The sequence below is a fragment of the Dermacentor variabilis genome, chromosome 10 (genome assembly GCF_050947875.1).
Source record: "Dermacentor variabilis isolate Ectoservices chromosome 10, ASM5094787v1, whole genome shotgun sequence".
NCBI classification, from domain to species: Eukaryota; Metazoa; Arthropoda; class Arachnida; order Ixodida; family Ixodidae; genus Dermacentor; species Dermacentor variabilis.
The window spans coordinates 121,933,177-121,956,695 of NC_134577.1; the positions used below are offsets into that span (position 1 = coordinate 121,933,177).

A 23,519-nucleotide genomic window follows, 5' to 3' on the forward strand; every position below is an offset into this window, starting at 1 on the left:
CAGAGACACATATGTGTTTATGTTTACGTTCGCACTCCTTGCGTAATAAGACTCCCAGAACTTCCACAATAGAAAGTAATTTACAACACACAAACGCAAAGAACACTATATGTCTCGTTTTCAACTCGGCCGTCATGCAAATGAAGCGCGGAAAAACGTGAACATGCTGTGTTTTAGCGTCGTAAACTTTATACTAGGCAAGGAGCTAGCACACCGCAGTCCCGCGACAGCCGCTAATGAGACCAAGACGGAAGCACATGTCTGTGAACGCGCAAACGGAGCCCCTAAGCCACTCTGCTCCTCAGCCACCCCCGCTGCACGGCTGCACCACTCGTTTCAAGCACAGCGCACCAAACACACATTCAGCGCTGAACAGTGGGCGGTCGACGCAGTTGCATTTACATGACTTGCAACGAGCAGCACATCCCTCGATGTCCGTTAAGCAAAGTCGGACACGGCGACGCCACATCGTGGTTCGCTGAACTTCGCTGCCGAGGCGCTAGGCCACTTCGATATTTCAATTGTCACCACCGCCGGGTTCTCAAGAAAGCACGGGTCACACAACGCAGATTCTGTAGTTCCAGAGCTCACCGAGGCCAAAGACGCACTGCCGCACCGCCACTACTCATGGCTTTCCGCCAAGTAACACAGAACCTACAACCACCACACAAGCAAGCACGCACGATCACATGAGCAATGATGAACAATGCGCGGTCCAGAGAACGATCACGCCGAGGACGAACACGACACGGCGTCGGTCGGCGCCAGCATCGCGCCTTCTCAAAAATCCCTAAACGATGCTGTCCCTAGGCACCTAGGATCAGGTCACGTGAGGGATTTTTGTACGACAAATAGACGCACGCGTTTCGGAGTCGCTCCTCAGGACCTTAATAAAGTTCAGTGCCTGCCGTGAAGTGCTCGAAATTGTTTGCACAAAATGTTTGAAAGAAGTGCGGCCACTGACGTCGCTACAGCGTCACTGTGGTAAAGGGGCCGGGCCCCGTCACTGTAGTGTAGACGTTAAAGTGCCGGGCTCCGTCACTGTAGTACATATGTTAAAGTACCGGGCCCCGTCAGTGTAGTGCGGATGTTAAAGTACCGGGCCCCGTCACTGTAGTGCAGATATTAAAGTACCGGGCCCCGTCACTGTAGTGCAGATGTTAAAGTACCGGGCCCCGTCACTGTAGTCACTGCCATTCTAAAACTCTACACTCCTACGTGCCCCAACGCTAACACCCGCAAAGCTCTTTGGGGCCCCAAACTATTGGGGCCCCTATTCTAAAACTCCCATTGTTACCCCTGTTGAAGCGTACGGCTCGTTGCGGTGCGCGTGTAGCAGACGACACGCGCGCGCTTGCGTGACGCAATGCGCGCGATGGTAGAATTCTCACACGCCAGACCCACCGCGCATGCGCACTGCTTCTCGGTGCCGCCGCTAAACTGTCCTGGCTGTACGGAAAGCCACGCGTTGTACGGAAAGCCACGTTTCATCCGAATCGCCCTCCCCCGCATCCACTTAGGGGCTTATAAATACTGCAACAATTTCGTCTCATCATTTGATTTCGCAATGACGACGCGACGGATGGACCCAAGTGTGTTGGAGATTTCGGACATCCTCAGGGACCCTGCCGCGGAAGAGGCCTTTCTGCGTGGAGTCGGGCTGGTGCCGACGCTGACAGTTCGACCTCAGAGGACCGGAACCCGTCAAGGCTGTCCACCGACGTCTGACTACTGGGGCGTCTGCAAGGATCTAGGGTTCAATACCAGCGAGCCGAGATGCGAGGGAGAAGTCGTCACATACCATCGCCGGTACAGAAAAGGTACCAGACCTAGCTTCAAATGCAACCGCTACAGGAAGCAGGTTTCACAGCTCCGCGGTTCCGATGCATTGCACGGGCAGCCAGGGCAGGGCTCATTTTTTGCTTGTACCGACATACTGGGACGCCCCAATGCGAAACTCTCCCGAAGGGAAATAATCTGGTTGACGTACGCCTTGGCTAATGGGCTCTCCTCCAGGAGCACTAAAAAGCTGGTGCAGAATGTATTTAAAATGAGCAATAGCACCCGCAGGGACTGGAGAAATTATGTTAGGGAGGTGGCGCTGGCCGAGCTTTTAGAAAAGCTGCCGATGGGAGGTGTAGGCCAGGTTGTTCAGATCGACGAGTGCCGAATGAAAGGCAGACGCAAATCAAACCGAGGTCGCCTCCTCACTGAAGACAACGTTCCTCCCAGGTGCTATAACAACTACGGCAGTGTAGCGGACTGGGGTCCATGGATTTTTGGAATGCTCTGCGTTAAGACAAAAGAGCTGAGGCTCTTCGAAGTTGACAAGAGGGACGCCGCTACCCTCGACCCCCTAATCGCCAAAATGTCCTCCCAGGCACCACAGTTCACAGCGATGAATGGGCTGCGTATCAATGTATACCCACTCTTGCAGATGCCAATGGAGCGCCATTGAACTTGGACTTGCACACCGTAAATCACAGCGTAAACTTTGTGGGCCCTGTAACAGGGGCAAACACTCAACGCATAGAGAGTGAGTGGCAGAAGCCGAAGCGCCGACTTGTTCGAAACGGTAACAAAACCTCGCCGGCTCTGCTGCGCTCGCACCTTGCCTGGGCCTGGTGGATGTCGGTGAACGGGCGACCAGGGATCACAGACTGCTTCCTTCGGCTGATGGAGGCAATCGCCCGCCGCAACCCCTTCTAAGACAACCTCGTGCGCAGCTGCTTGGATGGCCCTGCTGTCACCAACCCTCCTTCGTCTGAATGTTTTTCTCTTCACAAATGGCTCTTTTCAGAGCCACTCCAATGGTGCATCGGCAGGGCTGAGAAACCTCACGCTGCTCCGGCCGTAACCCTCTCCAACCGAGAAATACCTCGAGCTGCAATATTTGCATTCACTGCAGCATTCAACCGGATTCACAGAATATTTAAAAACATTACGCAGCTGTGACGACTGAAAGTTCTGAAAGCGCATTGGCTGCAGCCCTTGCATGGTGACAGACAAGAAGCAGAAGCAAGCAGGTAAAAATAACTTGCAAGTACGTAGCGATAGATCCGCGCCGGCGCACGACGCACTTCGGCGGACACCGCGCGCGTAGCCAGAAAAAAAGCCCCGGGGGTTTTGTGTTGCGTTTCAGGAAAATTCTTTACGCAGATAAAGGCACAGCAAACACTTAATTCGCCCCGTTGCAGCGATCGTGCGCAGCGAATTAAAGCACCCCAAGTGTTATGCGACGCGTCTTCGTTTCCTAAAAGTGTATTGCGAGCAGCATAATCGCCAGGAGACTGCTCGTGCAAATCAAAGCGATGCAACCCTTTTCTAGCGCTGCAGCAAGAGCGCACAGCGATATATCGCGCCCCAAGTGTTATGCGACGCGTGTAAGTTTCAGAAAAGTCTTTATTGCGAGCAGCGTAATCCCCAGGAGACTATACTTGTACAAAGAAAGGCGATGCAACCCTTTTCTAGCGCTGCAGCAAGAGCGCGCAGCGATATATCGCGCACGAAGTGTTATGCGACGCGTGTCAGTTTCAGAAAAGTCTTTATTGCGGGCAGCGTAATGCCCAGGAGACCATACTTGTGCAAAGAAAGGTGATGCAACCCTTTTCTAGCGCTGCAGCGAGAGCGCGCAGCGATATATCGTGCCCCAAGTGTTATGCAACACGTGTCAGTTTCAGAAAAGTCTTTATTGCGAGCAGTGTAATCACCAGGAGACTATACTTGTGCAAAGAAAGGCGATGCAACCCTTTTCTAGCGCTGCAGCGATATATCGCGCACGAAGTGTTATGCGACTCGTGTCAGTTTCAGAAAAGTCTTTATTGCGAGCAGTGAAATCCCCAGGAGACTATACTTGTGCAAAGAAAGGCGATGCAACCCTTTTCTAGCGCTGCAGCGAGAGCGCACAGCAATATATCGCGCCCCAAGTGTTATGCGACGCGTGTCAGTTTCAGAAAAGTCTTTATTGCGAGCAGCGTAATCCCCAGCAGACTATACTTGTGCAAAGAAAGGCGATGCAACCCTTTTCTAACGTTGTAGCGAGAGCGCGCAGCAATATATCGCGCACCAAGTGTTATGCGACGCGTCTCCGTTTCCGAAAAGTGTATTGCTAGCAGTGTAATCATCAGGAGACTGCCTGTGCAAATCAAGGCGATGCAACCCTTTTCTAACGTTGTAGCGTGAGTGCGCAGCGATATATCACGCCCCAAGTGTTATGCGACGCGTTTCAGTTTCAGATCCAGCGAAAGCCTTGTCCCGCGCTGACCAGCCACAGCATGTGCAGTGAAAGAAAGCGCTTCGTACCGTCGGAGAAGAGGGCCCACAACAAGCAAGCGATTCGAAAGCGCACGGGTTATACAGCACCTTTCCAGTACTGTCGGGAGCTGGGAGCCTGCGCGCGTGTGATCTGGTAACTCTGTGCGCTTTGAAAATGGCGTCGTTGCATTCACTACATTTGACAACGTTTTTCCCAGTCAAATTTGGCAGGCAGTCTGGCAACATTGACCCGCAAAGCTGGCAACAGGTTTAAACCACACCAGTCAGAACTCTGCCATTATTATGTCCAGTGACAGTGGCCCCTTTTCACTTTTAGTATGCTTCACCGCAGTACATTGCTTAGGCTTCACCGCGAAATATTAGTGATTGCGAGAAAGATAATAGTAAAAAGCCTAATTATGAAACGTTTATTTTGTAGCTTGCTACACCGCAATACAGGGGTGTAAATAAGCATTGTGCAGTAAAGCATACTAAGAGTGGAAAGGGCACATAGGTTCACACTGTGCTCATTATTTACAATTGTGACATAATTTGCAAGTGCATCTGTGCTCATGGTAAGCTTAATTGAAAATTCTTCGTACATTACAAATTCATATTGCAGGGAAGCTTACTAAAGCAAATTCGCCATTATGGTACGTGTTATTCACCTTCAATGCAGGAGCACAATGCGGATTCTTGCCCCTGCTTTTGGCTGGACTGCACATGCTCTTTGAGAATTGATTCATTTCATTGATTCATTCTTTGATTAAGCACGAGACCTAGCAATGGGTAGCCAAAATATAGATTTGAGAAAACCAAAACGAATTCAGCAGTAAGAAGCTAAAGGGTTGTTTTGGTGTAGACCAGTGGCCAAGTCCGTATATGAAAGAGGAGGAAGAAAAGCTGAGTCTTTCCACTTCAACACAAGAGTCATGCAAAGTCTGCCCGACTCTTGGCCAATCCCCATGAGTGGGAAAGCACCAAACTCATCAAGGACATCATCAACACTGGGAGGCACAACTCCCACAAATAAATAAGACTCTTAGTTATTTAACTTTTTTAAGGAGATTACCGACTTGCATTGGCAAATGTTCACTTCAACAAACACTGCATGAAGTAAGCTTCTTGTGCATATTTCACCAGCTACTGCATCATTGTTTCACATTATGAGTGAAACTGCAATTTTCTTTATGCCACAACTTGCCCAATTTTGTGGTTTGCTGTAGGATGTTAGCAGTGCTATTAAGACACTTAAATACGCATGAGTAGTAGTAGAGGGAAAAAAAGAAAGTAAGAAAGCAGTGGCTTTTCGTGCGTAGACTAAGCATGCACCTGGTGCTCTTATGGTCATTTTTTCTCTATCTGCTAAACTATTCTAAACAAGAAAAGTTCATACACAATTAGTTTATACACAGACCACAACTAAACCACAGGTATTATTGGCAAGTAAAGTATATTTATTTCGTGACATTTTCTACAGCCCTGCTATTGGCCTTTCCTTTCTTCCTTTCCAGCGGTGCAGGTTCATTAAGAGGTGATGAGACAGTTTGACAATTTTAATCGTTGAAACACTTAGCGAAACCTTTTTCGGGTTGTTTTTTCTTGGTTTCAGACTCTGCTCATTGCATTTTAAGGCGTGTTTTCTGCGTTTGTTGCTTTTTCTTTATGGGTAGGGCATGTCAACCTTTCTTACACCATGTCAAGTATGTGGTGCTACAGACTGTTCTTAGATGGAGTCTTGCCCTTTCATTCTGTACAATATGATGTCGGTTTTTTGTGTCCAAGGCCGTTTTACCGCGTGATTGTAGTATTTTCCCAAGTTCTGCCTCTGTCACCCGAGCTTGAAAGATTGCTACCCACTGCTGGTGGCATGACACCATGTGACATTTCTTTTTCAATAAAAGGAAGTCTGTCACTTATCCTGTGCACTGGTTGTCTTTTGTCTCTTTGAATTGCAATTTGTTCCCTATATTTGCTCTTTTGTTGCATTTCAGATTAGGAATGGCTATCATAATTGACATTTAACCATATTGCACACAATGTGGATATGTAATTGCAATGTATGGCCGCCATAAATATAATAGATGTTAATAATTCAAGAATAGTGCCTTTTCATGGTGGTGCAGCCATGAATTGTGGCTCTAAGGTACCAGCGCTGCAGGTAGCACTGCTTGTGCAAAATATAGTTCAACTCTACTACTTTCAAACATCATTGTTTTTATCTACATTTGTATAGCTCCAGTTTCTGTGAAAAACACACATCTGGTGGAAGAGTGGCTTGCACCTGCAGTTGGGTCCAATGAATAGCCAAATATTTGCCCGTTTTCATGTTATTAGCATATTAGTAAAGGCAGTCCTTTTTATAGTAGCCTGTTTGCCCAGTGTAGAAGCCACTGCAGGGTGTCAGGATCTCATGCACATCTTCAGCTTTGCAGGGGACACAGCATCTGGCACATAGTTTGTCGAGACCAAGTGTTCGTGGCAAGTTGAGTTTACACACTGGCAAAGGGAGAACTAAGCTTGTTGGATATGAAGTAAACCGCCTGTATACTCAGTAGCCTTTTTCATTTCGTGTGACATATGTGGTTATAGCGACCCTTGTTTTAAGCACTTCTTGTCCAGCAGCAGTCATTTGCTTTTGAAACACTCAGGACAGCTTTCAGCAAGCTGGACAGGAATAACACTGAAAAACCAGCAGATGTTAATTGTCGCACTTATCATGCGAAGCTTCATACAGTATGATGAGGGCATAAATAAATGAGGGTGTTCCTCAAGGCCTTGTAGCACGTCACGAGTTTGGAGCAACATGATGTATAGCACTTTTTTGATCGCATGCTATAGGTTTAGCAGGTGTGGCCATGGTTGAAGTGCAGTGCAAGGTCAAGAAAACAGATATCTATGAGCAGCACCCTGGTAAAGGAGACTCTGGGAAAACTTGTGGGAAGCCTGTTGAACATCTGGTTGACCCACTTGCTGGCTTCATCAGGCAAAGTGTGATAAAGAGATGGAAGTCATCAACACATCAGGAGGTTTTTACATATAAACACTGTGCTAAGGTCATAACATGCCAACAAGTCTTAGTGCGCAGGCTATGCATGACCAACTACATATGCCTTCTGTTCGGACATTGCTCATTGTAACTAACAAGGATGGAGTGGACAAAAAAAGAACAGCAGCTCCATTAATTTGGTTTCACTGGTATCAACAGTGTTTTGTAAGTGTACATTGGCATACTCCCCAATGCCTTCTTGGACGACATCAGCAAGGACCAGCTTGAGGCAAGGGGTAATACATGTCTTTACAAGCTAAAAATGCATGCATGCATGGAGAGCACATTGTGTCCAAAGAGTAGGCACTTCACAGGGGCACTGGAGAAGGAACAGATTATTAACAGTGGGCAAAGACAAGCTACTAAACACCCAACACTGTTGCCATGTAACGACCTCTGAAACAATCCCTCTTAAAGAGGAAATCATCTTTGTGTATTCATAAAGAGGGCAGATGGGCAAAGCCCCTTCAGTAATGCTGCCAGCTTCAAAAGCCCATTTTCCACATCTTGAATGCTTCCTTCTTAAGGCTCTGCTGGGTGCAAGCATTCTACTGTCCAAAAGCTGTCATTGAGAGCACTGTTGGTTTGGTGGCAATAAAGTTCAGAAGCAATTGCAACAAACCTCCCTTCCTAGTTGGCCTGGATGCTCACCGTGCTTAGGAAGCAGCACCATGAGGCAAGCAAGGTGAACTGATGCCTCCAAGCCCTTGTTCGTTTATCACACTGTTCTGTTAGTAACAACCACGAGACTTGAAACCAACAAGCTCAAGTTCGGCACTTCCGTGGTTACTGCGGAGGATCCATAAAAAGTACAAAAACAGAAAACTCGAGGGAAAGGATAAAGCACCATTTAACACTTAGTATTGCTGCAGCCCACCCCCTTCTTTTATTTTTGTCTGGTCATGCTACACCTTTTTACTACAGATAGGCATGAACTTAGGTGATGTTCCCAATCAGTGTCCAATTTTTATATACACTATGTGCTGGTTCAAAGAGGCTCGAAACACTGCAATGGAAGCTTCAAGTAGAAAAGGTGCCTGGAAGAAAAAAAAAGCTGTGCTGCAACCATCTCAGCAACATCTTGTCCCCTTAATAAAAATTGTCCTTTCATATCAACTTGAGCCCTCCAGTTTAGAGTAAAGTACCAGTGCACTTATGAACAATGAATCAATTCTCAAAGAGCATGTGCAGTCCAGCCACAAGCAGGGGCAAGAATCCGCATTGTGCTCCTGCATTGAACGTGAATAACACGTACCATAATGGCAAATGTGCTTTAGTAAGCTTCCCTGCAATATGAATTTGTAATGTACGAATAATTGTCAATGAAGCTTACCATGAGCACAGATGCACTTGCAAATTATGTCACAAATGTAAATAATGAGCACAGTGTACACCTATGTGCTCTTTCCACTCTTAGTATGCTTTATTGCACCATGCTTATTTACACCCCTGTATTGCGGTGTAGCAAGCTACAAAATAAGCGTTGCATAATTAGGCGTTTTACGATTATCTTTCTCGCAGTACACTAATATTTCGCGGTGAAGCCTAAGCAATGTACTGCGGTGAAGCATACTAAAAGTGAAAAGGGGCCACTGTCACTGGACGTAATAAGAGTCCTTTAATTATACACTCGCGCACCCGCCGCCTCTCAGGTCACCTAAGTGGACATACTATGCTGGCCCATAGCGGCCCCCTCCCACTTTTAGTATGCTTCACCACGTAACTAAAATGTACCGCGGCGAAGAAGCCGTACATTTGTATTGAGTGAATAAACAAATGGTTTTTACAACAGAACGGAAATAAACGCGCACCATGCATCAGTATACCACATGGAAGAACGTCGCAACATACGGTAGCTGATTCACACAGGCCGTGTAGCCAACTTATTAGTAGTAAAGGGTATTATGGGTCATTCAAAATTTCAGACACACATATGCGTTTATGTTTACGTTCGCACTCCTTGCGTAATAAGACTCCCAGAACTTCCACAATAGAAAGTAATTTACAACACACAAACGCAAAGAACACTATATGTCTCGTTTTCAACTCGGCCGTCATGCAAATGACATATAGCGCGGAAAAACGTGAACGTGCTGTGTGTTAGCGTCGTAAACTTTATACTAAGCAAGGAGCTAGCACACCACAGTCCCGCGACAGCCGCTAATGAGACCAAGACGGAAGCACATGTCTGTGAACGCGCAAACGGAGCCCCTAAGCCACTCTGCTCCTCAGCCACCCCCGCTGCACGGCTGCACCACTCGTTTCAAGCACAGCACACCAAACACACATTCAGCGCTGAACAGTGGGCTGTCGACGCAGTTGCATTTACATAACTTGCAGCGAGCAGCACATCCCTCGATGTCCGTTAAGCAAAGTCGGACACGGCGACGCCACATCGTGGTTCCAATGGTGGTTCGCTGAACTTCGCTGCCGAGGCGCTAGGCCACTTCGATATTTCAATCGTCACCACCGCCGGGTTCTCTAGAAAGCACGGGTCACACAACGCAGATTCTGTACTGCCAGAGTTCACCGAGGCCAAAGCCGCACTGCTGCACTACCACTACTCACGGCCTTCCGCCAAGTAACACAGAACCTACAACCAACACACAAGCAACGCACGTACAATCACATGAGCAATGTTGAGCAACGCGCGGGCCAGAGAACGATCACGCCGAGGACGAACACGCCACGGCGTCGCTCGGCGCCAGCATCTCGCCTTCTCAAAAATCCCTAAACGATGCTGTCCCTAGGCACCTAGGATCAGGTCATGTGAGGGATTTTTGTATGACAAATACACGCACGCACAAACACGCCCCAACGCATTCTTATTCTTCTGATTGTTTCAGTCTCATGATCCGGATCTGCCGTCACTACCTGACCTAAGTAGATGTATTCCCTTACCACTTCCAGTGCCTCGCTACCTATCGTAAACTGCTGTTCTCTTCCGAGACTGTTAAACATTACTTTAGTTTTGTGCAGATTAATTTTAGGTTTGTTCGATTCAGAAAAAGGTGCACGGCACCTCAAATGAAAAAGTGCAGGGGGTGCCGGGCTGCACCCACTCGCTGCAAGGTTCAAGGGTGCAGTGCACCGCGGCGGCACCTTGCCTTACACCCCGTTCAATAAAGCACGGGGGTGCAGGGTGAACTGCTGCACCTCGGAGAATCGAGGGTCTAGGTGCAGTGCACCGCGAATAGGTGCAGAAGGTGCAGAGAAACTTGGCTGTATCGAACAGACCTTTTTAGACCCACCCTTCTGCTTTGCCTCTCCAGGTCAGTGAGCATGCATTGCAGTTGGTCCCCTGAGTTACTAAGCAAGGCAATATATCATGAGCAAATCGCAAGTTACGAAGGTATTTTCCATTAACTCTTATCCCAAATTCTTCCCAATCCAGGTCTCTGAATACCTCCTGTAAACACGCTGTGAATAGTATTGGAGAGATCGTACCTCCCTGCCTGACGCCTTTCTTTATTGGGATTTTGTTGCTTCCTTTATGGAGGACTACGGTGGCTGTGGCGCCGCTATAGACATCTTTCAGTATTTTTACATACGGCTCGTCTACACCCTGATTCTGTAATGCCTCCATGACTGCTGAAGTTTTGGTTGAATCAAACGCTTTCTCGTAATCAATGAAAGCCATATATAAGGGTTGGTTATATTCCGCACATTTCTCTATGACCTGATTGATAGTGTGAATATGGTCTATCGTTGAGTAGCCTTTACGGAATCCTGCATGGTCTTTTGGTTGACAGAAGTCTAAGGTGTTCCTGATTCTATTTGCGATTACCTTAGTAAATAATTTGTACGCAACGCACAGTAAGCTGATCGGTGCACAATTTTTCAAGTCTTTGGCGTCCCCTTTCTTATGGATTAGGATTATGTTAGTGTTCTTCCAAGATTCCGGTATGCTCGAAGTCATGAGGCATTGCGTATAGAGGGTGGCCAGTTTTTCTAGAACAATCTGACCACCATCCTTCAACAAATCTGCTGTTACCTGATCCTCCCCAGCTGCCTTGCCCCTTTGCATAGCTCCCAAGGCTTTCTTTACTTCTTCCGGTGTTAGTTGTGGGATTTCAAATTCCTCTAGACTATTCTCTCTTCCATTATCATCGTGGGTGCCACTGGTAGTGTACAAATCTCTACAGAACTCCTCAGCCACTTGAACTATCTCATCCATATTAGTAATGATATTGCAGGCTTTGTCTCTTAACGCACACATCTGATTCTTGCCTATTCCTAGTTCCTTCTTCACTACTTTTAGGCTTCCTTCGTTCCTGAGAGCATGTTCAATTCTATCCATATTATACTTCCTTATGTCAGCTGTCATACATTGGCATTTCTTGATCAGATCTTGCATATCCTGCGATAGCTTACTGGCATCCTGTCTAACGGAGTTACCACCGACTTCTATTGCAGACTCCTTAATGATGCCCATAAGATTGTCGTTCATATCTTCAACACTAAGGTCCTGTTCCTGAATTAAAACCGAATACCTGTTCTGTAGCTTGACCCGGAATTCCTCTATTTTCCCTCTTAACGCTAACTCATTGATCAGCTTCTTATGTACCAGTTTCTTCCATTCCCTCCTCAAGTCTAGGTTAATTCGAGTTCTCGTCATACTATGGTCACTGCAGCGCACTTTGCCGAGCACGTCCACATCTTGTACAATTCCAGGGTTAGCGTAGAGTATAAAGTCTGTTTCATTTCTAGACTCGCCATTTGGGCTCCTCTACGTACAATTTCGGCTATCCCGCTTGCGGAAGAAGGTATTCATTATTAGCATATTATTCTGCTCTGCAAACTCTACTAATAACTCTCCTCTGCTATTCCTAGAGCCTATGGCATATTCCCCCACTGACTTGTCTCCAGCCTGCTTGCTTAGCCTGGCACTGAAGTCGCCCATCAGTGTAGTGTATCTTGTTTTGACTTTACCCATCACCGATTCCATATCTTCATAGAAGCTTTCGATTTCCTGGTCATCATGACTGGATGTAGGGGTGTAGACCTGTTCGACCTTCAATTTGTACTGTTTATTAAGTTTCATAACAAGACCTGCCACCCTCTCATTAATGCTATATAATTCCTGTATGTTACCAGCTATATCCTTATTAATCAGGAATCCAACTCTTAGTTCTCGTCTCTCCTCTAAGCCCCGGTAGCACAGGACGTGCCCACTTTTTAGCACTGTATATGCTTCGTTTTCTTTCCTCTGTTTGAATTCCTGAATTCCTCAATAAATATAGGAATTCAGGATCAAGCTACAGAACAGGTATTCGGCCTTAACTCAGGAAGAGGACCTTAGTGTTGAAGATATGAAAGACAATCTTAAGGGCTTCATTAAGGAATGTGCAATAGAAGTCGGTGGTAACTCCGTTAGACAGGATGCCAGTAAGCTATTGCAGGAGACGAAAGATCTGATTAAGAAACGCCAATATATGACAGCCTCTAACCCTACAGCTAGAATAGAACTGGCAGAACTTTCCAAGTTAATCAACAAGCGTAAGACAGCTGACATAAGGAAGTATAATATGGATAGAATTGAACATGCTCTGAGGAACGGAGAAAGCCTAAAAGCAGTGAAGAAGGAACTAGGAATAGGCAAGAATCAGATGTATGCGTTAAGAGACAAAGCCTGTAATATCATTGCTAATATGAATGAGATATAGTTCAAGTGGATGAGGAGTTCTATAGAGATTTGTACAGTACCAGTGGTACCCACGATGACAATGGAAGAGAGAATAGTCTAGAGGAATTTGAAATCCCACAATTAACGCCGGAAGAAGTAAAGAAAGCCTTGGGAGCTATGCAAAGGAGCAAGGCAGCTGGGGAGGATCAGGTAACAGCAGATTTGTTGAAGGATGGTGGTCAGATTGTTCTAGAAAAACTGGCCACCCTCTATACGCAATGCCTCATGACTTCGAGCGTACCGGAATCTTGGAAGAACACTAACATAATCCTAATCCATAAGAAAGGGGACGCCAAAGACTTGAAAAATTGTGCACCGATCAGCTTACTGTGCGTTGCGTACAAATTATTTACTAAGGTAATCGCAAATAGAATCAGGAACACCTTAGACTTCTGTCAACCAAAAGACCAGGCAGGATTCCGTAAAGGCTACTCAACGATAGACCATATTCACACTATCAATCAGGTCATAGAGAAATGTGCGGAATATAACCAACCCTTATATATGGCTTTCATTGATTACGAGAAAGCGTTTGATTCAGTCGAAACCTCAGCAGTCATGGAGGCATTACAGAATCAGGGTGTAGACGAGCCGTATGTAAAAATACTGAAAGATATCTATAGCGGCTCCACAGCCACCGTAGTCCTCCATAAAGGAAGCAACAAAATCCCAATAAAGAAAGGCGTCAGGCAGGGAGGTACGATCTCTCCAATACTATTCACAGCGTGTTTACAGGAGGTATTCAGAGACCTGGATTGGGAAGAATTTGGGATAAGAGTTAATGGAAAATACCTTCGTAACTTGCGATTTGCTCATGATATATTGCCTTGCTTAGTAACTCAGGGGACCAACTGCAATGCATGCTCACCGAGGCAAAGCAGAAGGGTGGGTCTAAAAATCCATCTGCAGAAAACAAAGTAATGTTTAACAGTCTCGGAAAAGAACAGCAGTTTACGATAGGTAGCAAGGCACTGGAAGTGGTAAGGGAATATTTAGGACAGTTAGTGACCGCAGATCCGGATCATGAGACTGAAATAATCGGAAGAATAAGAACGAGCTGGGGTGCATTTGGCAGGCATTTTCAGATCATCAACAGCAGGTTGCCATTATCCCTCAAGAGAAAAGTGTATGACCAGCTGTGTCTTACCAGTACTCACGTACGGGGCAGAAACCTGGAGGCTTACAAATGGGTTCTACTTAAATTGAGGACGACGCAACAAGCTATGGAAAGAAGAATGATAGGTGTAACATTAAGGGATAAGAAAAGAGAAGATTGGGTGAGGGAACAAACGCGAGTTAATGATATCTTAGTTGAAATCAAGAAAAAGAAATGGGCATGGGCAGGACATGTAATGAGGAGGGAAGGTAACCGATGGTCATTAAGGGTTACAAACTGGATTCCAAGGGAAGGGAAGCGTAGCAAGGGATGGCAGAAAGTTAGGTCGGCGGATGAGATTAAGAAGTTTGCAGGGACAACATGGCCACAATTAGTACATGACCGGGTAGTTGGAAAAGTATGGGAGAGGCCTTTGCCCTGTAGTGGCCGTAACCAGGCTGATGCTTCTTTTGTCCTCCTAACTTCACTGAGCCCTATTATATCTCATTTACTGCCCTCTAATTCCTCCAATAGCACTGCTAGACTCGCCTCACTAGATAACGTTAAACGTTGCCAGGTTCAGATTCCAATGGCGGCCTGTCCGGAACCAGGGATTCTCAGCACCTTCTATTGCGTCGCAGGTCTGACCACCGCCATGGTCAGTTGCTTCGCAGCTGCTGGGGACTGGGGGCTGGGGTTTGGTTGTAGTATTCATATAGGAAGTTGTGGCCAAGTACTTCACCAGGGTGGCCAATCCTGCTCTGGTGAGGGAGGGCGTTACCAGTTCTGGTCACTGGGATCAGGCCGCACTCCAGGCCTGTTTATGCAATTTTTATCAACACGCGGATTTTTTTTTATCCGGTGGAAAATTGCGCAGCACTGGGATTTGAACCACAGTCCTCTTGCATGCGATGCAGATGCTCTGCCTCTACACCACCGCTGCACATTCAATGCAAAGGCTCAAACGAGTTTCTCGCGCCGCTTTTACTCTCTGCTGTGCTCCTGACATGTACATACGCTCTGAACCACCCCCCGTGCCAGAAAGCAGCAGCAGTGAGAAAGTTGAAGGAAGAGGCAAAGAAAGCTTTGCTTTAGAAAATGGGTTACTAAAGAGCGGAATTAATTGGTACCTGATAAAGGCGTTATACTTAAACAAGTCTGTGCCTATAAACTGCATTTCTTTTTTACTGCAAAATCTCATGGACCTTTTGCATCAAGGTGTGGTGTATCAATCCTTGAACCTGGGGCAGCATGCATGGGGTATATGCCACAGACTTTCCTCTTCTCTGCCTAAGCTGTAAGCATGATGTTCAGCTTGTGGGTAGTAGCCTCAAAGAACACCTGAAATGGTGCACACAAATTAGTTTGCGTAGATTCAAATTTTAATGTAGGCTCTCAAATAATCAGCACTGGTCGAACAAGAGATGTCGTCGGTGGAAGCAACCTGCCGACAAGTGGACTTGTGTTTCTTAGGATGAAGACAAGTCCACTTGTTGGAACATTGGCTCTAGCAACATCCATAGATGCTCACATTTATGGCTGTATTGTAAGATGCCCAGATTTGAGAGAGCTTGTTTACAATTGCCATAGAAACAGTAATGGATTGACAATTTTTTCATTTGAGCGCAACTTTGGACAGAACATGTTGTCACACGCTAAGGCAAGTTGACGTGTTTCCTCAGCGTGCTAAATGTACTCCTCGACGTCAGGAGCTAACTGGTCAATCTGATCGATGTCTTCATACAGAATCATCAAACTTGATCAAATGGCGTACTCGGAGGGTTGATGGGTTGTAGAAGGCCTGCAGGCTTGAAGGGTAGCGACTTGCGGTGCTGGCATTCACAGCATCCTTTCGTGTAGCGTTTGACACAAGCAGTCAGTCTAGGCCAGTAGTACAGTTGCCGTACTCTGTCCAGAGTCCTTAAGTAGCCCAAGTGACCAGATGTCAGCTCCTCGTGGCAGGCTAATAGGATGTTGTCGCGAAGGGCTTGAGGCACTACTAGAAGATGTGGTCTGTCGCCGGCACCTGTGTTTCTTTTGTATAAGATGCGCTCTCGTAGGCAAAATTACAACAACCATCACAAAATAGGGCGAGGAATGGACGCAATGCCGCCTTCTAAGTGATCGATGATGGGCCTTAACTCAGCGTCTGATCGCTGTTTAGCGAGCAGATCCGGCTCGCTGAGGGCTCCCAGGAAGACGCCGTCATCTTCCTCATCAGGATTCTGAGATTCAACAGGTGTTCATGATAGCGTGTCAGCATCTTCAAATTTTCTGCCTGACTTGTATACGACGATGTTGAATTCCTGGTGACTCCAACATGCCAATCGTCCAAAAGGGTCTCGAAGGTTGGTCGACCAGCACAAAGCGTCACTTTAAATGGCCGTCCGTAGAGATACAGCCTAAACTTTGTAGTAGTAACCTATAGAACTCAATTATCTATACATGGCCCCCATCAATATAACAACCACTGGTGTTGCTGAGCTGATCAACAACCTCCAGATGTCAAATTCTTCCGGCGTGGACGGTATAAACTAAAAAATCTTAAAATATACAGTAATACCCTCTAGCACAGTCCTTTCCTGCTGGTGTCAACGGTCCCTTTCAACAGGGGAAGTTCCGTACGACTGGAAGGTTGGTAAAGTTATCCCTTTTTCTAAAACGGTCCCTTTCAACAGGGGAAGTTCCGTACGACTGGAAGGTAAAGTTATCCCTTTTTCTAAGTCTGGCGATAAAAGCGCTGTTAACAATTACCGCCCAATATCACTAACAAGCATTCCCGGTAAGTTACTAGAACACATAATCTTTTCAAACGTAGCATATCACTTGGAAACTAACAAGTTCTTTAAATATCAGCATGGTTTTAGAAAAGGACTATCATGTGAAACGCAACTATTCGAATTGACTACGGATATTTTCCTAAACATGGATACGGGCCCACAGACAGATTCCATTTTCATAGACTTCGCTACTACTACTAATAAACTACTAATAACATTCACCCACAAAAAGACATTTTTCGCTTTTGATTACTCACTGGATAAGAATCCCGTCATATACACCAACTCATACAAGTACCTTGGCATTCTTCTTACATCTAACCTGTCATGGTCTGCGCACATCGAAAAAATAACTGCTAAAGCCTCACGTACGCTCGGTTATCTTAAACGTAACCTGCATAATGCTCCTGCCCTCACCAGACAAATTGCCTATCAGACATTCGTAAGGCCACAACTGGAATTCGCAGCCTTTATGTGGTCACTTCATCAGGCTTACCTAATCGGACTATCGAGTCAGTCCAAAACCGTGCTGCCCGCTTCATTGCCAGGGATAACCACCGCGACTCTAGCGTGACTAGCATTAAGTCATCTTTATCCCTCTCATCTTTTGAATTGCAAAGAACCATAGCATTGCTTTATCTGTTTCGCAAGATAGTCCATAACACGCGCCCGTCCACCCTGCCGCTCACTCGTCCATCTCGGCGTCTGCATAATCATCTCAGTTTCCAGCATACCTTTGGCCGAACCAATGCTTTCAATTCCTCCGCGTTACCATGTGCCATTCAGCATTGGAATAACCTACCAAACGACATAGTTGACTTTCTTGACCCTGTGTCCTTCAAAGCATGCTTATGTACATTACTTCCATAATTCATCACAACTAACCTTACTGCGCACCTAAGTAGTTACCTTTTGCGAAGTTGTATAGTTTTTTGGTTGTTTGTTTAGATGTTTGTTTTGTATTGCGTTAACATTGTTAGAGACTTGTTCTTTAACCTTCATCAGCTACCATTTGTATAATTTCTTGGTACACCTTCTTTTGCTACTGCACACAGTCATTTTGTTTCATTTATCATATTATTTATATTGTTAGACATTTGTTCTTTCATGTTTACTCGATAACAATGTATAATTTCTTAGTACTCCTTTCTTTTTGCTAATTCCCTGTATCCTCCCCTCAGGTCAGCGAGAACAGTATCCATCATTCGCTGGAATGTGGCTGGAGCTGAACAGAGGCCAAAAGAGAGTACTATAAATTCGTAAAGGCCGTTCGGAGTCACAAAAGCAGTCTTCTCGTGGTCCCGCTCATCTACTTCAATTTGCCAATAGCCACTTTTCAGATGGATAGAGGAGAAATACTTTGTGCGCCTTAGCCTGTCCATAGAATCGTCGACACGAGGCAACGGGTACACACCTTTCTTTGTGACATTGTTTAGCTTCCAGTAGTCAACACAAAACTGAAGCATGCCATCTTTCTTTTTAAGAACGACTGGCGATGACCAAGGACTGCATGAAAGCTGTATTACGCCATCTTGAAGCATTTCATACACCTGCGTTTGAATTGCATGTCGTTCGGTCGGGAGAACACGATAAGGCTGTTGCCGTATAGGGGGCACGCTGTCATAGGTGATGATACAGCATTTCGTAATCGATGTTTGACATATCTTCGATGACCGTGCAAAGCAACAGTGGAACTTGAGCAACAGCTCGCGCAGGGGTTGTTTGTTCTCTTCGGGAAGCTTTGGACTAATGTCGACATTGCGTAGAGGTGTTTCAGCAGTGCCGATTGCCTCAAACAAAACACTCAGTGACACCGGCGATCAGGTCGGCGTAGGCGATGACAGTACCGGGGAAAAGGTGCCGGTGTTCGTAGCTGAAGTTCGTGACAAGAACCTCACAGTGGCCATCATGGAGATCAATAAGGCTTTTTGCTATGCAAACATCCTGAGAAAGCAGGAGAAAGCGATTGCTTTCTGCGACCACTTCACCGTGTAAGAGTCTGTCACATGTCACTTGAACCATGACACTTGCACGCGGTGGTAATATGACAACGTTGTCGATGACAGGAAGAGGTGCTGGAGGGTGGATGGTGTTGGTCGTTGCTGCGGCGCTCTTTGTCGAGAAAGTGACGAGGCGTTGTGGAATATCGATGATGATCTCCCTGAGAAAGTCCCTGCCGATGATTAGGTCTCGAGAACACTGAGGGAGAATGCTCAAGCTGGCAACAAACGCAGATCCGCGAATCTGTATTCGTGCCGTGCACATGCCGAGTGGTGCGATGATGTGCCCGCCAGCCGTACGAACGGGTGTTTGATTGCAAGGTATCGCCACTTTCTTCAGAATGGTGGCCAGTTTTTTTCGCTGATTCAGCAGGTACTGTCGTCGTCTATGTGTCGTCGGTCTATGTACGCATCAGTAGGGGTCCTTGAGCACGTCCAGACTGAGTGGCCTCACCCCCGAAGGCCGCTGTGGTTAGTTTGCCCGGCACGGGCTGGGCAACCGACCCTGCACCACGCTTGAATATGTACGGCGAGTCGGAGAAAACCGCTGCAGCGAAGGGGAGCGTGACTGGTGTTGAGCTGATGGGGATCCACGCTGCTGGGCAACATATTCTTCAATTTTAGGAGGATGCTGGCCGAACCTAGGTTGCGGTGAGGTTTCTGAGAATCCGCGTAGTCCGAGCTCTCGATATGAGCACTGCCGATAGACATGCCCAGCTTCGCCACAGCGAAAGCAAAGGGGACGGTGATCAGGTGCCCGCCACACGTCTTATTTCCTTGGGGCCTGTCAGTGGTCCTAGTAATACGAGGCCCCTTGGACGGGCTGTAGCATGGCTGGACACACAGTGCGAAGCGAGGAGGGAGGTGGGGCAGGTTGCCTCAAGGCTTGCGAATATGACATACGGGGGCTGTCAGTTCTTAGCAGTCGAGCTTCTGTGTTGAAGGGTGGTTCTCTTAGTGCATGCTGAACTTCGTCATCGAAAACAGTGCACAAGGAGCTGAGCGATGGCTGTGAGGATACCAACAGTTTCTGGAGTTCTTACGGAATGTTCGTACGGAACGAATAAGCTCTTGAAAGAAATCAACGTGGCCCTCGAGAGCTCCGAAGAAGTTTGTAGGTGAGGTAGCGTTCACTTGGCGTTCGTTTGATGGTGCCCGCTGCCGAAGTGTCTGTTCCATGGTGACAGCCTCGGAAAGAAATTCTGACACAGTCTTGGCAGGACTGCACATGAGACTGCCGAACAGCTGCTCTTTCACTCTGCGCATCAGGTACCGCACCTTTTTTTCTTGCGACATGCTGGGGTTGGCTTGTCGAAAGAGATGCGTCATGTTCTCAATATACATTGCAACACCTTCGTTCGGTATTTGTATACGGGACTGGAGATCAGGCTCGGCTCGCTCTCGGCGATTGGGGCTCACATAACGTCTCAAGAAGCCGGCGTTTGAATTCTGCCCATGAAGTTAGGGCATTTGCACGGTTCTCATACCAAACATGTGCGCCATCATTAAGGCTGAAATATATGTTTTTCAGTTTCTCTGCGTCATCCCACTTGTTGAACGCGGCAACACGTTCATAGTGCACCAGCCAATCTTCAACATCCTCATGTATGGCGCCGTGGAAGGGATTCGGCACTCGCGGCTTGAGTAGCTCACAATGAATTGGCCTTCCCTACCGGTTGGGGTGGTCAGAGCTGCCATTTTCTCTGGGAGGAGTCCAAACTCAGGGGCTTGTCCACGGATCCTTCTGCTGGCGTGGTGTACAGGCGTAACCACCAGTACGGGGCTGGAGCTCCTGCTGCTCGGAGGGTTTTCGTGCATAGATTAGATTACCAAGCACCTCCACCAGTTTGTCACGTGCTAAGGCAAAAGTAAGCAACAGTAACAGCAGCCAGACACGAAGTGATGGTTCTCCAGCTGGCGAAGGATCTTTGACTTCGTCGTCTTCTTCGCCATTTCTGCTGGGCACGCAATGCTGACCGTCTGCTGGCTCAAAACACCAGGCGGCAATAATTAAAAAAATATATACATATGCAGTTGTCAACCAATTTACAGAGCTGGATATTTAGGACCCGTTTCATTATTCGAACAGATACCTACAGCAACACCACCCACTTCACTGAACCCATACATGTACAACGGCAACTGTATTTCAGGACAGTGTTACATGAATATTTCAGGAATAAACTACATGAATATTTCTTTCCGAGATGCAGGTCATTTTAACTGTGAACTGTGAACCATTGAGCGTTTTATTCTTCAATAATGTTGTTCTATCTATCTATAGATGAAGAGTGACTGTCTACAACACTCTTCCTTTCCCTTCCTCCTTTATTGCCTGTTTGTTCCTAGAGAATAAATGCTGTGATTAATAATAAACAGTCCATATCTTGAGCACTAAAGCAATTTTAGTATTTTTAACCAAAATTTACTATTTTGGGGCTACAACTGCAGTTTTTTTCATATCATAATGTCGGCAGGTCTCGACATCTCTCATTCGACCACAGTTGAGCACTTCAACTTTCCATCTTCCTGCAGTCCTCTGTCCTGTTAAGCGATCAAATAGCACAACAGTACCATATTTGATATTTGATTTCATGATTCTACCGTGCCACTGATTGTAACACGTAGTTATATTACCACCTAGATATAAAAAAAAATAACTTGGTGCCAGTACAATTGCACACATTGGGTAATGAAACCTGAGTTGACGCATACCATGTTGAAACAATATTATGGAACATACAAAGGCACACATACACCCACACAGCTGAATCTTAGCAGCTAGTTGTTATGAATTGAATGACGCCTCCTTTTCGCCGTCTACTGACCGCAGAAATTCATCTTCAGTTTTATTGATGCATTAGCAATGCCCTATTTCTAGAAGGCTTGCACAGCCACTGTTTGTGGCAGGGCATTCCACACACCATGGACTCATCTTGCGATGTTTCCGAGCCTCCTTCTTCGAGTGTCGCTCACTTCAGATGTCCAGGTGGCTAGCTACCTTGCATGTAGTTTTTTTTCAAAGTAAGAATTTGTTTTGTTTTTTATTTTAAGTAGGATTATTTATGATAGTAACGCGCATACAAATTTGAATGTACCTTTTATTGAAGAAAGGTGTGTATTAGAATCGTGCAAATACGGTATTCATGGGACCTTTGCAGATGTGGATGGCTTTCACGTGATGTTTAGCAAGATTTTTCAAAGCCAGCTGCAACAGCAGCACTGCTTGCAGCTGATTTTTCAGTGGTGGTCAGAGCTGAGACTTTTGTGCTAGCAGGTTGCTTCATTTTGGAGCAAGTTAGCCTGGTTACATTTGTGCTTGTCCCCCGGTGCCTTCTCCTACATAGCCGGCAGCCAGCCCCATCTGCCCTTTGCTGATGGTGGCAGCTGGCGATTGGCCTAGGTGTGTCTCCAGCCCTTGCCATGTCCTGTTCATAAGGTACTCGCCTGCAAAGCAGAGAGGCCATGCGGGAGGTTAGTTTCTAGCTGCATCACCTAAGCGGAAGCTTTAGTTCAGGCCCAGCTCTGATGCTGCCTATTCAGATACATGTAAAAGGCAGAAACGCTTTTCTGAGATAACCACTAGGCTGATTTTAATGAAATATGTTGTATTTGAGAGAGAATGTTAAATTCTAGTGACTGTTGCAAGCGGGATTTTCATTTAGGGCCCAAATTGTTTAAAAGAAGGTTTCAAAAATTGGTGTGTGAAAAAAAATGGAAGCACTAAGTTTACAAATTCATAGCTCTGCACTAACAGATATTGCAGTTCTATAAACTGCATCCATTAGAATATTCAAAGCGGACAAATTTGATTTATCAGTTTATATCGTACATGAATTTGTTAGTGTTTGCAAGGGTTTTGCAAAAGCCCTACTTATATATTAGTGGTCTATATGAGAGCCATATATAAGGAATCAATTTTGTCCACTTTGGATGTACTATTAGACAAAATTTACAGAATCGCGATATCATTTTTCATTGCTGAATTCCAGAGTTGTAAACTTTATTGTTTCGTTTTCTGAAAATTTTCTATTTTCAACCACTTTTATAAAATATTGATGGCATAAATAAAAAATTTGCAACCAACAGTCACTAGATATGTTTATTTTAAATGCAACAAACCTTATCAAATTTGCTGCAGTGGTTGCTGAAAAAAAAATGATTTCTCCTCCACATATTCAGATAGGAAACCCCAAGCTAAATAGCAGATCACAGTCAAGCGCGCACAAACAAGGACAAAGTGAGGAGTAGACAACACAAGCACTTACTTCCAACTGATGGTGCGTTTACAAAATTGCATCATTTCAACACTTTCCTTCATGACGTCACAAGACCGAAATGCCGACATCAGGTTACGTTACGTTACGTTACGACCATTGTTATGACCATTGTTACATCGGCGCCGGCGGTATAGCCGGCGCCGATGCAACGGACGCCAGGGCTTCATTCAAAGCGGCGGACATTTTGGCCCATTCAGCGCTGCCGCAACGCTTCCTGCCAAGCGTGTCAAGGCATGTTTCAATGCCACGTGTCTTCATGTGTGTGTGAGTGTATGTGCATGTTGGTGCCCACGCTTGTCAAAGCGCGGCAGCCGGGGAGAGGAGCTCCCCAACTGTGAAGCGAGGAGGTCTGACCGGCGCCGGCCCGGCGGATG

General features: G+C 46.2%; 2 protein-coding genes across 4 annotated transcripts in view; one reads left to right on the forward strand and one right to left on the reverse strand.

Annotated features, from left to right (window-relative positions):
* Window positions 1-373: 373 nt before the first annotated feature.
* Window positions 374-23,519, forward strand: part of LOC142560935 (uncharacterized) — a 34,688-nt gene continuing 11,542 nt past the window's right edge. For both annotated transcript variants that reach the window (XM_075673363.1, XM_075673364.1), the window contains exon 1: window positions 374-3,043. The gene's annotated coding sequence lies outside the window, so the exon portion shown is untranslated. The remainder of the gene's footprint in view (window positions 3,044-23,519) is intronic.
* Dph2 (Diphthamide biosynthesis 2) overlaps window positions 21,949-23,519 on the reverse strand; it is a 67,953-nt gene continuing 66,382 nt past the window's right edge. For both annotated transcript variants that reach the window (XM_075673361.1, XM_075673362.1), the window contains exon 6: window positions 21,949-22,312. In XM_075673361.1, the coding sequence (XP_075529476.1) occupies window positions 22,173-22,312 (140 nt within the window). In that variant the 3' untranslated portion in view covers window positions 21,949-22,172. The remainder of the gene's footprint in view (window positions 22,313-23,519) is intronic.